The following is a 14,317-nucleotide window of genomic DNA, read 5'->3' on the forward strand; positions in this document are numbered from 1 at the left end:
TGATGGAATTCAGAGGAAGGCGAGGCTGGCATAATTAGTGATTCTGATTAAAGGGTGAGGAGAGCAAGTTAATTAAGTATCGTGGTAATGGGCCGTTTGTAGTTCGCACATTACAGTATTCACTTTTTGGCCAATTGTTTACCCCTTCCTTTCAGTTTGAACCCCCTCCTTAGTAATTAAGTAATATGTGAGCGACGCGACTGAACGGGTGATGAGTTATAAACCTAAGTGAGTGACCAATTAGGTGTCGATTTTATTTCAATTATACGGATGCCGTGGCCCTTTCAGTAGAGTTTAATCATTTAACAGTAGCCTTTGTGATTCAAACATTTATTCGGCTATGCCGCGCCGGCTGCTCTAGCTATCTTTCATTTTGGTCACACCAGGAACTCTCCATTACATGCACTCTCTCGTCCGTCACGCACATCAGAAACTGATCTACGCGCGCACACGTGTTTTATTGCGCAAGACTGTCTACAAATTCGATTGTCGCGTATTCCAATTCTCATTTGAGAAGAACGTTTACAGCACAGATAAACGGTCAATATTCACAAAAATAAACACGCAGTCTGAATAAAAGAAATCATACACAAATCATAAGAATAACAAATAGCCCTAGTCCTCACCAAAACATTCCATCGTTACGCTACCTATATACTCCATATTCAGTCCACCGTTACGCTACCTCTCTGCTCTATTGAGTTGCATGTGAGACTTAACCAGGTCTCCAGAACAGAGAGCGGAGAGAAGGGATATCTCACCAGCTAACACTGCTCCACATACCACCTGTAATAGGGGAGATTGAGGAAACTAAACACTGCTCCACATACCACCTGTAATAGGGGAGATTGAGGAAACTAAATCATAAAGTAAACATGGTGCGTGGTGTATTATAATGTATATAAGTTAAGTGTATAATATATAATGTATTATATATACCCTATATAGTTAAGTGTAAGCAGTGTTCGTGTATCCTACACCCATCTTCGAAAGGGCATTTCGGTGATGCTTTTAATATGATTACCTTTAATATGATTCACACTGGTCATATCCATTGAGACTACAATAATCAGGTCAGGTACATGAACAACTGTAACTGTGGAAGTTACACAACTTGATGAGGTAAACTCTCAATATGCAGGAAGTACATGGTGACCTGGGACAAAACACACAAGCATTGTTAAAATATTTACTAAACGCTTTAAAAAACTTAAACTTCAATAATAAGTTGTGTACACCAGGTGGGTAACAGTAAGGCAGATTTCTCTTATAGGAATAGGAGCGGGAATTATTGTACCTGTGCTTATTATATTATGTCATATTATCTATTATCAAGTATCACTACTGAACAACACACTACAAAACAAACACCATTAGCAAAATGATTAAAGTTTGTGTGATGTCTCTCTTGCTGGAGTCAGCATTCAGCTGCTAAGCGGACACAGAGGTCCTGCTCACAGCGGTTATCCCTCCTCCGGAACAACTAAAGAACTTATCACAACACTAAGGATCATAGTCCGGGTGGAAATTACCGTGGTTACACGTGAGTTCGTATTTCAAAAAATAAGAAATAACAATAATTCGGCACCATGATCAGAGGAGAGATTGTGTCACCCTCCTCACCAAGAAATATTTCTACATCTACTCGGTAGTTGGTGGTGAGCTTCATGCTATTACCGGGGCGTAATGTTGGTGGCTGAGTGTCCCTATTAGTAGCAACACAGATAGGCATTTGGTATGATGACCTTCCTTGGTACAGTAACAAACACAGATGGTATCAAGTTTCACTAATACCGTCAGTAATTATAACCCCCTGGTTGGGTTAAAACTTGGACTGAATCCAAGAAACCAGACACGCAGCTCTGTGTACTGGAATATTACTATACCTGGAGTAGATATTACTATACTGGAGTATCACTCCAGTATAATCATTAGAAGTTGAAATACACTGAAAGTCATGGTTGAGTAGACATTAGACAACGTCATAATATGTCCTGTTAATGTTACACTGTATTGCGATTTACGATAACAATCAAATATCGAGGCAAATTTATTGATTGCAGGTAAGGACAATGTATAATTCAGCAGTGTTGATATATAATGACTAACTCTCTAATCTACGAACGAGAGGGTTTCTGTCCATTTGTGGAAAAAAGGTGTTGGAAAATTAAAGGCACTTGCGAAGGATGATGATTAATCACTCTACACTGTCACGTGACTTTTTAAATTTAATATCACCTGATCGAGACAGTTTTTCTTCGCCAATATCTGGCCCGGGGAGCATTTTAACCCTATTTCATGGGAGCATGGGGGGGGTGATTCGGAATCAGCGTCCGAAAATACATCGTTCTAAGTTGGTTTCAACTGACGGGGGCCCGTTTAGAAAAATCTCGAAGATCGAGTGTAGAGTGATTTAGTATGCTCGACTAACGAACTCCTACTCGTCACATTCCATCATTTAATCAAAAACGAACAACTCAATCAACCCTTTATTTTACAGCTCTCTGAATTCAACATATTTTGTTTACAGTGAAACATGAAACATACCGTACCTAAACTAGTTTGAAATACAATAGAGAAATGCAGTATCATCTAACATGTAAAGTCGTGTTTTACACTTTGGTAAAGGTTAGTCCAGAAGGGACTGACTACTGACTGAGTCTGCCAATCTTATACTTTTACAGAAAGTATGTGAGGAATCCTAACACAAAGAGTTACCTGAGCTAACAAAGCAGCATTAATGTTCACGTCCGGGGCACTTGTTAGAAGTTGTAAGTTATTCTGTTGAGCAGCCAGTGAGGTTCCTCCACCAACTGTGCCTACCTGACGTGAAATTAACCTTATAATCATGATCAATAATATTTTACTTTTTAGACGTGCTGGGTCTTGGTGCCCACGAGAGAATGTCTCACCTCTCCACCAGTATCCGAATCTAGAAACCATTCCAAGTTACTGTAAAAGAGAATCAATTAAGCTTAACTTGGAAACTAACCTCAATACAAGGCATAGTGACACTGACATACAGGTCTCCCCGATCCAAACATTCCATATTCACCATTGCCATGGAACTGGTCCCTGCCTGCGCTATGTCCTGTCCTGTTGCTAGGTAAATACCTGCCACTATGTTACTAGCGTGTGCGTTATTACCACCTGGGAAGATTACATTTAGTTCTGCTTTGTCAAACTATATGGGGGGGGGGGGGCTGTATTGTATTCTCGGTTCGGCCGGAACCACTTTTTTGGCCGGGACCAGAAAAATATGCCGGGAACGGCTAGTATAGGAAAAATTTTACTTGTAATAAAAATTTGGTATTATCACACAGCCGATCTCATTCGATGACTCTTAGTATATTGATCTTATATAACGTACATGGTGTTTCCATAATATTTTATATTTTGATTTTAGCATAAAACATACTCCTCATGTGCGACTACTTTACCTATTACGGCATAACACATGCATTATTTATTGAGATTAATGCTAACCATAAAAAATGACTTTTGTTTTTACCGCGTGACCTTAGATATTATATATCATCAGTTTTTATTGTACATTCAGCGATGTAATGATAACAGCTTCTAAAAACAATAACAATCTGTATCCCTAGCTGAGCCAGCTTCTCCGGATCTATCTGTGTACACCTCCTCCCTTAGTTTCAATGTGGCGAAAAAAAGTTGTAGGGAATAACAGACTGAGCCTCCGGTCGTAGAAATGAACTTGTTTTTAAAATACAACTTAAGGGCAATAAACTACGAAATAGATCAGGTCAAGTCCCACCTGTTGGTAACCTGGCCCGTAACAGTCTGAACAAAGACTATACTATACTGATGACGACTCACGCAACGACAGTATGATTTCTGAGTCCGAAGAAGAGGCAGTGAGATTGAATTTACAGATGATGAGGGAAAGCATTTTGCTTTAAACTTAAGGGGGGGGGTTCACCCTGATTTTTTTGTGAAACTTGGTTTCGAGATAGCAGTTGTCCGACAAACTAGGACCAGTGACCAAACTTTTGAGGGGGTCCCGGACCCCAACCGCCAAAAGGTGCCCGCGGGGCAGCCACGCCCATATTTGGTCCAAATTAGGCCCAATTTAGCCAAATACCTTGAACATGCTCAGAAACCAGATTTTAGGTGCTTTACTTGTAGCTAGTGGTCCCCTGAACTTGTCTATGAATTTTCATCAAGATTGGACAAAAAATGACTGAGTTATGAGCCAAAAACCATATGACCATATTTGGGCATACGCACCAAATTTGATCAATTTTTGCCCATAAATTGGTCAAATATCAATATTTTTGAATGAAACCAACTTTATATGTAAGATAAGTCTATACTACACATTCTCTATGATTATCAGCTCAATATCTACCTAACTGTAGATTCTATGTTCAAATAATCGCAAAAAATGAACAAAATCGCTCATATCTCAGTTCGCGATATTTGCAAAACTGATTTCGCTCAAAACAATAGAACTCAATAGGGTTTCAATATTTTTACATGAAATTTTCAGAATCAACGTAGAATCGCATTTCGACCTTAAGTTTTGTATTGGAATTTTGAGTTAGGCCTTTAAAAAAATTCGGCGGCCAAATTCTGAATTTTGCAGTGCAAATTTTGGAATTTGGCCGCCAACTAGAACATAATAAATGAACAACATAATACAATATACCACGTCATAATAAATAAAACACTAATCGAATTGTCCCGATTTATAAGAATCGTCAACAGCAGCAGCAGCACCAGTTGCTGTCTTTACGATGTCAATCATCTCCTTGTCCATGTAAGTCTCCTCACTTACAATCCTTTTCTTGTCTTCTTCGACGATGAACTTTGTCAAGAACAAGGTTGGCTTGAAACTGTTCTTCTCAACTATCTTCCTCAGGTATGAGTGCCCAGAGTTATTTTGCACGACACCTCGTGCAAAAGCTCCTCTTAGAATCTCAGGACCTCGGAACTGAAAAGATAAATGTGGTACAATAGACAGTTATATGATTACTACTCGCACAAGTAATTGAATTCTGAAACAATGATTATATTTATAGCCCAAATGATTAATCGGCTCATTATACCTTCTTTTTCGAATGCTGGCTGTGAACCGAGCTGAAGAGGGATTCCAAGTCGTCAGTGTGGAGACCCTTCGAGAGTTTCACAAGCATTAGATCGCTAGTGAATTCGTCAATTATTGGCAGCAGCAATTGATAGAACTCGCCGTACAAGTGCGTCTTTTTCTTTTCGTCATACCTGATTTAAAGAGCTCAGTAATTCCTCTCCTGTGCAATGGGGGTAAAAATGTTTTGCAAATAACAGCTGGTCTAAGATATGATTAAAAATGTTTAGTGATTCAATAAGACTAACTCTGAAAGGTCACCAGCTTGCTGTCTCCTCCAACCACAAAAGCTATTCTTTCCTTTGGGGCACAGTTTGTGACGATGAGCAGGAGGTGTCACCATGCAGTTGTGCAAGAAAACTCCCCGGATCCCTTTGTTCAAACGTTTCATCTGTGATAGTTGTCGTTGTAAGCTTGTATATTTCCGATGTCAGGTACTTGCGAGACAGAAAAAATATGCATTGTTTGACCTCTTAGGACTTGTGACGAAATATTTATAATAAAATTATATTTATACCTTCGCTTCGACCGATATCGTTTCAGCAGTCACGCTCTTAACAACCTTCTTGACCTGTATCTGCAAACTGGTGCACTTCTCTCCCGTCATCGGGTGACCACCAGCCCCTCTTATGGAAGCATTCTTCTGCTCTGTTACCTCGATTTTGTCCTTCTTCTTTTTTTCTACCAGAACATTCACAAATGGGAACTTGTGATTCCTCAATCTAGCTCCGAGGTTTCGGCACCAGTGTTCCACGCAGTAGTTATCGTTGACTCTCAGGCATCCGACAACACCCTTCTGGTGGTCTAGCTCCCACTGCTTAAACTCGTCGCTCTTCCTGTTATAAGTATAATTTACTATTAATTTACAGTGCAGAACTTGGTTATATCAAAAGCAAAAAAAAAACTATTACCAATCGATAGGCCATAAAACACACTTACAGAAATGATTTCCATTCAGGAGACTTTGCATCTGAATGCTGTAGTTTTGTACAAGTGGCACACAGACCCAAATCCTTGTACGCAATTCTGATATGGAACATTACATCTGAGTCCCTATCACGTACGACTCCGTCAAACACCACCCCTCCTTCCGGCCAGCTTTGACTCCGTTCGAACATTTCCCGAACACCTGTGGCCTCCATTCCGCCACTGGATCCTTCGTAATTAGCCTGCGATTAGACTGTAAGTTTTGTAATTGGACACTATTGCCGTTTGTCATTGAGCAATTCTTATTGTACGTTTACTGATTATCATAAAGACTGAATATAACGATAGCACTAGCAGTATCTACTAAGAACTTACTGAGCAGTTGGCACAGGAAACAATCTCACTGTCTTTCTGCATATTGCAGCTATTGCAATATTTCGACTTGAAGATATAGTCTAACGCTTTACCAGTTTTTGAGGACAACACCACAACAAACCCAAAGTTTGACGTAAAACCCGCTTTCGACCAGCTTCCGTCGATTTTAACTGTGATTCGAGGTTTCTCACCGACGTACAAAGTTGACTGCTGATTCTTAGCTAGAGAAAGCTCCTCGACTCTATGGACAGTAACTTCGATTGATTCCTCTTGAATGTTGAACTGGAATCTTGGTGCTCTATCCCCATCAGGCCTTTGAACTTGTTGAGACCTGATGTAAACATAAATTTCTGTTGATAGATCAGTAAGGTTATTTACAAAAATACTAAAAGATAGATGTTGATAAGTTGATACGAGATGGTAGAGTAAAAATAAGATAATACCTGCGAAATGGATGTCCAGACACCTCATTGACATTTGCATTCTCTGTTGCGACCAATCGCTAACCTGGACAACTTGGTTACAGCTGCAGTGAACTCTGATGGAGGTGGTTTGTGCGCTCTGGTCAACTTCCAACTCTCTCATTGGTTTCGTGCATCTGAATATATTTATTTAGAGTTCAATAAAGAAAACTGATAATAATTGTTATATTATTTTAATCAATTTATGTTCGTGATCATTTAGGTTAAATATCATAAAAATGGGATTACCTATTACGTCCACCAACGTCCAAGTGATTATACGATACAAGTTCAAAAGCTCCTTCAAACTTTCCTGGGACATTACAACAGTTAAACCCGACTCTTCGCTTTCCTTGACTGCAGCTGACCTTTGCAGTACTGCCTTCCTCGCTAAAGTTGGGGACTCTGGGGACTCTGTACCAGACACAATGTTGTATAGTTTCTTTCTGGAGGTGGACTTTTTCAGAGCTCTTAGTTGCAGTTCCTCCAGTTTATCAGCACCCTCTGGAAAATGGGAAATTACTTTTAGTCACTTAGAAATATCAAAGTTGACATTACCAATGAAGTACTCAAATATTAGCTGGAATAAACTACAAAACGGACCTATAATTTGGGGATTTTATCTACCTACCATCTTGGGAACTCAAGTCAGGACTACTGATCTCAACATGGACAATACTGGAAGTCGGTGTATCCTCTAGCGTCGTCGGTCTGGTCTGAGGTGGAGGTGTTTGAACTTCTATGGGCTGAGGTTGAGGACTTTGATCTGGTTGGGGTGTAGTTTTCTGAACACGTTTATCCAGGGGAAGATTTCCAAAACCAGACATCTTGCGCTTTTTTGGTCCCATGACTATAACTAATACTCATTGTCAGAAATCAAAGAATTATATTAGTTCACTTACAATCGAAAACATTGGTAAATATCTGAATGTCATACAGAAACGTTTTGTTTTAGTTTATAGACGAGATGCTTGTATAATTGAGTTCAAAATGAAACAAACGTACCAAATTTTGGGTTGTGCGGTGAAACACATTTCTGGTCAAAGTATCACTGGACCCGAAGGCCCTCAACATACCACCCTGAGGTAAGGCCAGTGAATCGTTTATCGTGATCTGGCCAAACCACTTAATTTAAAACTCTAATTTAATTAATCTTTAACAAAAACTATATATGAACTCACAAAATAATTTGTTGTGTTTTAAAACAAATAATGCTTGTTTACTGAGAGCAGGTGAAAGTTGGTTTTTACGCTTACGATTTTATCGTAAATTTAGATTCGAAAGTATTTTAAATCCAATTTAGTCACAATATTATATAAACAATAAAAATTTGTGATTTTCCGACGGGTAGATACCAACTTTTGAAACCCATTTTGGGTATTTTCCTGAGAAGATATCGACATGCGGACTTCACTACGTTGTTTAGAATCATTTGAAGTACAACTGACATGAATTTCACATGGATTGAGGAAAGTTTAATTTTTGGTCATTTTGGTCATTTTTTGGGCCATGTGACCAACTTTTGAAGCCCATTTTTGGCAACTTCCCAATAAGATATCGACATGGGAATTTCACCACAAGATTCCAAATCGTCTCAAGTGTATGAAACCACTTAAAACAGAAAATCGATAAACCATTAATTTTTGACATGAACCCCCCCCCCCCCCCCCCCCTAAGTTTTTAAAACAATTAGTGTTTTTATTCATTTCTACGAAAAGTTTCTCAATATTATTTAACAAAAATGGGCAAAAATTTAGAAAAAATTATGGTTTGGTCCCGGCTAAAATGCCGAATTTTAATCGGGACTGGGATTCCAAAAATAGGCCAATTTTAACCACGAGCGGGATTCCGGTCGAGCCTTGATTGTATTTGACCTTGATATCCTTGACACAATTTTCAGAGTTTCACAAAAGTGCAGACGAACCTATGCAGCCAGCAAGACTGGATCCGACGTGGTTTTTAGAGGAGTTCAACTCCGCAAGAGCTCCAGCAGATGTCTTGAGAACTGATTTGATGACGTCACACTTAAGAGTGACGTCACAGGAAATGCTGTAACCTCTGTTGTTTATCCAGTTCATTGCTGACGGTTTCTTGTCAACACAGTAGTTACCTGAATCGTAGCAAGTAATGATTAGTGTGGTGTATGAGGGGAAATGTTCCAATGTACAAAACATTAGAGGCTATCACCTTATTCAATTAACGAAGTTTTTTCTCGTCTTTAATGATAAAATAGGGAAAAACTGAAATAGATCGATGAATTCTGATGCAGTGGGCTTGCACTTTGCAGGTTCGTATATTAAGTTTCATCATTGAACAAAAGGAATATTGTTTACACAGTAAGAGTTTTCCGCTAAGAGTCTAACATAAACTCACCACTTATACTAAGGACAGTCATGTTCTCAAAAACGTCAACCGTTTGAAGAAACTGAAGCATCTTCTCGCAGCCTTTACTGATCATGTTCATACCCATTGCATCACCAGTCGCGGCTACTACCCTCAGAAACAGTAACTTTCCCGCTTGCTTCGGATTAATCGACTTCAACTTGGCGAATCTACTGGTACTCTCGAACTGCGCCCTTATTTTCTCAAAATTACCAGGTTCTAATATCCAATCAGCAGCTTGCTTTGCTGCCCTGCCGCAACTGAACTTGATCAGTGGAGCCCGGGTCATCCCGAAGTAGGTTTGAGTACTGTCTATTCCACCACTGAAAATAGTTGGTGGTTCAGAAATTTCAACGGGGTATCTGCTTTGTTTAATGAGAATTAAGCAAGTTTAACGTAATCACAAAGAGGAGGTTCCATAATGGACCTATAAACTGGAGAGGGGAGATAAAATAACAAATTAACGTGAAAAATAACGAGGTACAATACTAACAAGAGCTAGCACCTTTCTCTAACAGCCCTGCATCCTCTAGACAAACTAGCAACCAGCGCTCCCTCAGTAGTTGCTATGGGAACATTATACTCGCTCCCATTTATAAGAAGAGGTCCCGCCAGACCCAGAGGAACGGGCACGTAACCAATAACATTTTCACAGCAACTTTTAGTAGCAGTCTCGTAGTTAGAATAGTGCTTGTAGGGGATAGTATCTATGATATGATCAGGGTAGTCTGATAGAAGGAACTGTTGTCGGATCTGCACTGCTCTCAGAGGTTCCAGTTCTCGGTCTAGGGTGTATTGTTTTATCTGGCCTGTCTCAAGTAAGGATAGGATCTCCTCGTCTGTTTGATCGGTAAGTTTTGGCATGGCTGAAAACAGGATTTTATATTGATAGTAAAATGAAATCAATACCTAAAATCATAAAATTTTCCACATAATGAGAAAATGTGGCATACTCACGCTAATATTAACATTGAATTTGAGATGATTCTGATTTCTGAGTAAAACACAAAAATTATAGGTTACTGCATGCAAACGCTAAACAATAATAATATACAAAAGTTCAACATTTATTATAGATGTATGTAAAATCCGGATTGGAGTATTATTTATGAGTCGCATTGTTGTAATGTATTCTGGGTAAAATTATCTTTATCCCGGTTGTTGCGACAAGTAAAAATGCTCTTATTAGGGAAAGGAGATTTATTATAGATTTATTATAGAAAGATAGTGTACAGAACTCTACATCTACCTGGGTTAAAGTCTAAAGCTAAACAAATATATGTACGATAAATTAGTTCGATGAACATGCAATCTATATATAGATAGCTATATCCTATAATACGACGTAAATTAAATTTTAAATAATATGATATTAATCAATTCTAAATATGATCATGCAATAGTTCATATAACTCGAAATGAGTATCAGATTATCTGTTCGATAGAACTGTCTATTTTCTGTCCTGACGTAGTGCCCTTCCTTGTCATGGTGATTGCATTAGGCATCGTTAAAGGAATCTCTCTTTTAATACACACAGTTATTTCTTTTAGGATATCTAAGTAATTATTATTGCTATTTTTATTTGATTACTACATAAGTCACTCAAAGTCAGTATAAGTATTCAGGACACGTTTTTTTTTAAGTGTGGTGAGTTGCTGATTTCACCTTTTTCAAAGTAGAGTGCACAAAATGAGGAAAAAGTCGCAATGCTTTTTAAAGTGCAATCATACATTTGTACATAGGATGAAGTGAAAATATTCAGCAGTTGTGATTTGAAAAAACGAAGTGCCAGGCTCAAGCAGAATATGACTTATGAGCAATTAAACTGAGTGCCAAAAATCAGCAAACCATTTTAACCTCCAATTGACTAAGTCCATTGATTTCGCCATATTTTGCTCATATATTGTTCACATAACACTAGTAGATTGGAGCGAGTAACTGTTTTCAGCATTTTAGTCATTATTAGCAATTCCAGTAAGTGACAGAATCCAGCAAAAAGTCATTTTTATATCTGAATACGACTGCTCTATTGATGGTTCTTGTCAAAATATTAAAAAGATCAAGGCGTGACTGTGCTATTTTCTGGATAAGATAATGTTTGGTTGTGTCTTTAAACTTATTCTTACATGTCTATGTGCGAGCCATCAGCAAAAAGTCACACATGTATCAGCTTGAAATTTATCTTTTTTTAATTGATGAAATAAGTATCGAAATTTTAGTTCTCTTTTTCAGTCACCTTATTGACTTTTAGATTGAAGGTGCCATTAATCAGTTAAAAGACGGCTTGAACTCTGTACTGCTTACACTCAATTATGTCCCGAGTGCCAAAATTCAGCATATCAGTCATATAGATAAATGATGTAAAAAGACAAAAATTGTCTATTTCTTGATCCATGGGTGTACAAGTGTTAGTTTAAGCATCTATTTCGAAAATTAATGTGTTCATAAAGGGGTCAAAAACAGATAATAATATTAGAGTGCCACTAATCAGCTGTAGTGACTGCTGCAGCCAGCGTGGGAATTACCAACTATTGTAAGTCAATATCAGCATTATCAATCATGTCAAACCACCAAATTGTTTATGTTGCAGATACGAATCTTAGTTTAGTTATATCCTGAAAATTTAAACAACAAATGTGTCCTGAAAATCAGTAAAAAGTGACTTATTTGACAGAAATAGTCATTCTTACTGCTATATGGCACTCCTTTTAGTTCAGAATATTGTTTGAGGGAGCGGTGTGCCTTTTTTGTTTAATGTGGCACAATTTTGTTGCACTGTGTGCCATTATTCAGCTTAAAATAACTTCTTTTTCTAGGCATATACCAATGGTAAATCACATAAAATTTGTGCTTTGTAAGCAGTGTTGTGATAACCTGCTATAACTAACTTAAAACTGGCACAATGAACTTCAAACATCAATAGTATGTCCCAAATTTCCATGATGAACATGATATTGTTGTCAGAAATCTACTTTATCGTGCCAATAATCAGCAAAAAGTCATTTCTATGAAGATTTTAAGCTAAAAATATTATTTATAAAATGACTTTTTGCTGAATTAGAACACACAATATCGTTAGATTTTGTAAAGAATCATCTTGATGAACCTGCTTATGCTGTCAGACATCAATTGTATAGTGCCAATATTCAGCAAAGAGTCATTTCTTTTGAATTTTTAATCGTGATGAATTTGACCTAAAAATGACTTTTTACTGAAAACTGACACACTCTTAAGTTGATTTTCGAACAGAATGCTGTTGAGCATACTTAATCTCGACAGTACGATTGAAAAACGTTCTAATTTGTTGCTGTCTAGCTACTGCAATGTAAAAAAACTCAATTGTAATTTTGTGAGTGAATTGTTACTGAATACAGGCACACAATAGGTTTTTCCTAGGTTACATTATTCCAGACCAACGTTTCTTGAAAGTTGTTACAGTTCATTCACAAGCTGATCGAAAGTATGGGCCTTGTACAACCCCTTCAACCAAACTAGAAATTTTACCAAACAAATGACTTTTTGCTTATTTTGAGCACAGTTCAAGTATTCCTACCCCAATCCAAATATTCTTTGAATAATTCTGAGACATAATCTGAATTTTGAACAGAAAAGTCGCAAAATTCAGTTTTTTACGGGCGTTTTAAACATTATAGTCCAAAATGCTGAAAACTGGCACTACCTTGGTACTATATTATGACATATTAATTAACTAATGGATTTTCCTTACAGGGGCAGTAAAGATTGAAGGCATTTCTGTGCAACACTTTCTAGTTACTAGTCATTTTACTTTCATTGTCAAAAGTGTCATGGCACTCAAAGTCATTTTCACCACACTTAAAAAAAAACGTGTCCTTCACAGTTCACACACACACACACACACACACGCACACACACACAATATTTAAGGTTATTTTACACACACAATATTTAAGGTTATTTTACAATTCACAATATTTACAATAATTTAAACTAGCTGAAGCTTTAAAAATCAATAGAATATCTAAAAAGCGTTCATAAATTTCGCATCAAGCGAACCAACCATATCCCTACCCTCGCACAAGATTATTCTCAATTTTCTTGTTGTGTCCACAACTTTAACCTTTCACACCAGTCTAGGTAAAAACGTAAACATTCTCAATCTGATCACCTGACAGCAGCCCGACTTGTCCCACTCCCAGCAAAGTATTTAGTGTTCATATACTTCATAAACATGAACATGAAGAGTTTATCACCCCTCCTTGAGAAAGCGAACAAGCACCCATTGTACCACCTCTTACACACACCACACACCACCACCAGCTCCTCGAAGGAGAGGTAGGAGAATATGAGGTCGATACAGTCGTCCGGGAGGATGTGGACGGAGGGTTTAGCTGGGTCGGAGGAGGGGTTCCCCAGCATCTGGTATCGGGGAGTGTATTTAAAGTGGGAGTCTACCCAATCTCTCTCAGTTTCATCTTCTTTTTTATACTTTCTGTGGTGCACTTTTGGGAAGCGCAACATTCTATTGGGGGCTATGAATTGAGGGAAGAAAATATTGATAGATACTGAGTTTAAACAAAATCTTCTAAATTAGTTGTGATTAATCCACTTTATTTGATACATTATTGTGCCGGTATTAATTTGGTTCAGAGTTTCACCGTCCCTATTCAATTAATTTTCATCGAATCATTCTATTATTCCCTATTATATCTCATAATGAAAATTAATGATACGTAATCTTCTTGTGATATTTTAAATTTTTAGATGAGCACATGTCAGTATGAATTTAGTCAAAACAGTAAAATTGTTCAATGAAATTTGTAAATTATTTGAATGATATAAACACTTATTATTATCTCATTTTATAAACAATAAACATAAACGTGCAAATTAATCGGGTCATTTAATTTTAATCAGATAAATTATGTTTCATATCGCATGGATTTCAATATTTAAACAGCTACACATTCAATTATTCATGCATTGTTTGATAGTTCCTCTAGCTCCATGTAGTGTAGTTGTCATGGTAACTAGTGTAGTTGTCATGGTAACTATGCATTGTTTGATAGTTCCTCTAGCATT

General features: G+C 37.6%; 2 protein-coding genes across 2 annotated transcripts; both read right to left on the reverse strand.

The window, feature by feature from the left end:
• Nucleotides 1-570: 570 nt before the first annotated feature.
• On the reverse strand, nucleotides 571-10,121 carry LOC134810937 (3-hydroxy-3-methylglutaryl-coenzyme A reductase 1-like). Its single transcript, XM_063817635.1, has 6 exons — nucleotides 9,761-10,121; nucleotides 9,247-9,578; nucleotides 8,798-8,983; nucleotides 2,993-3,150; nucleotides 2,719-2,823; nucleotides 571-786 (listed from the first exon to the last, which is right to left on the reverse strand). The coding sequence occupies exons 1-6, from the start codon at nucleotides 10,117-10,119 to the stop codon at nucleotides 682-684; spliced, it is 1,245 nt and encodes a 414-aa protein (XP_063673705.1). The 5' UTR covers nucleotides 10,120-10,121; the 3' UTR covers nucleotides 571-681.
• Nucleotides 4,694-6,997, reverse strand: LOC134822503 (uncharacterized). The gene is made up of 6 exons (XM_063833608.1): nucleotides 6,920-6,997; nucleotides 6,668-6,762; nucleotides 5,628-5,946; nucleotides 5,359-5,501; nucleotides 5,073-5,244; nucleotides 4,694-4,957 (listed from the first exon to the last, which is right to left on the reverse strand). The coding sequence occupies exons 1-6, from the start codon at nucleotides 6,995-6,997 to the stop codon at nucleotides 4,694-4,696; spliced, it is 1,071 nt and encodes a 356-aa protein (XP_063689678.1).
• Nucleotides 10,122-14,317: the final 4,196 nt, after the last annotated feature.

Source organism: Bolinopsis microptera, chromosome 1 (genome assembly GCF_026151205.1).
Source record: "Bolinopsis microptera isolate Bmic1 chromosome 1, MBARI_Bmic_1.0, whole genome shotgun sequence".
In the NCBI taxonomy this organism is placed as follows: domain Eukaryota; kingdom Metazoa; phylum Ctenophora; class Tentaculata; order Lobata; family Bolinopsidae; genus Bolinopsis; species Bolinopsis microptera.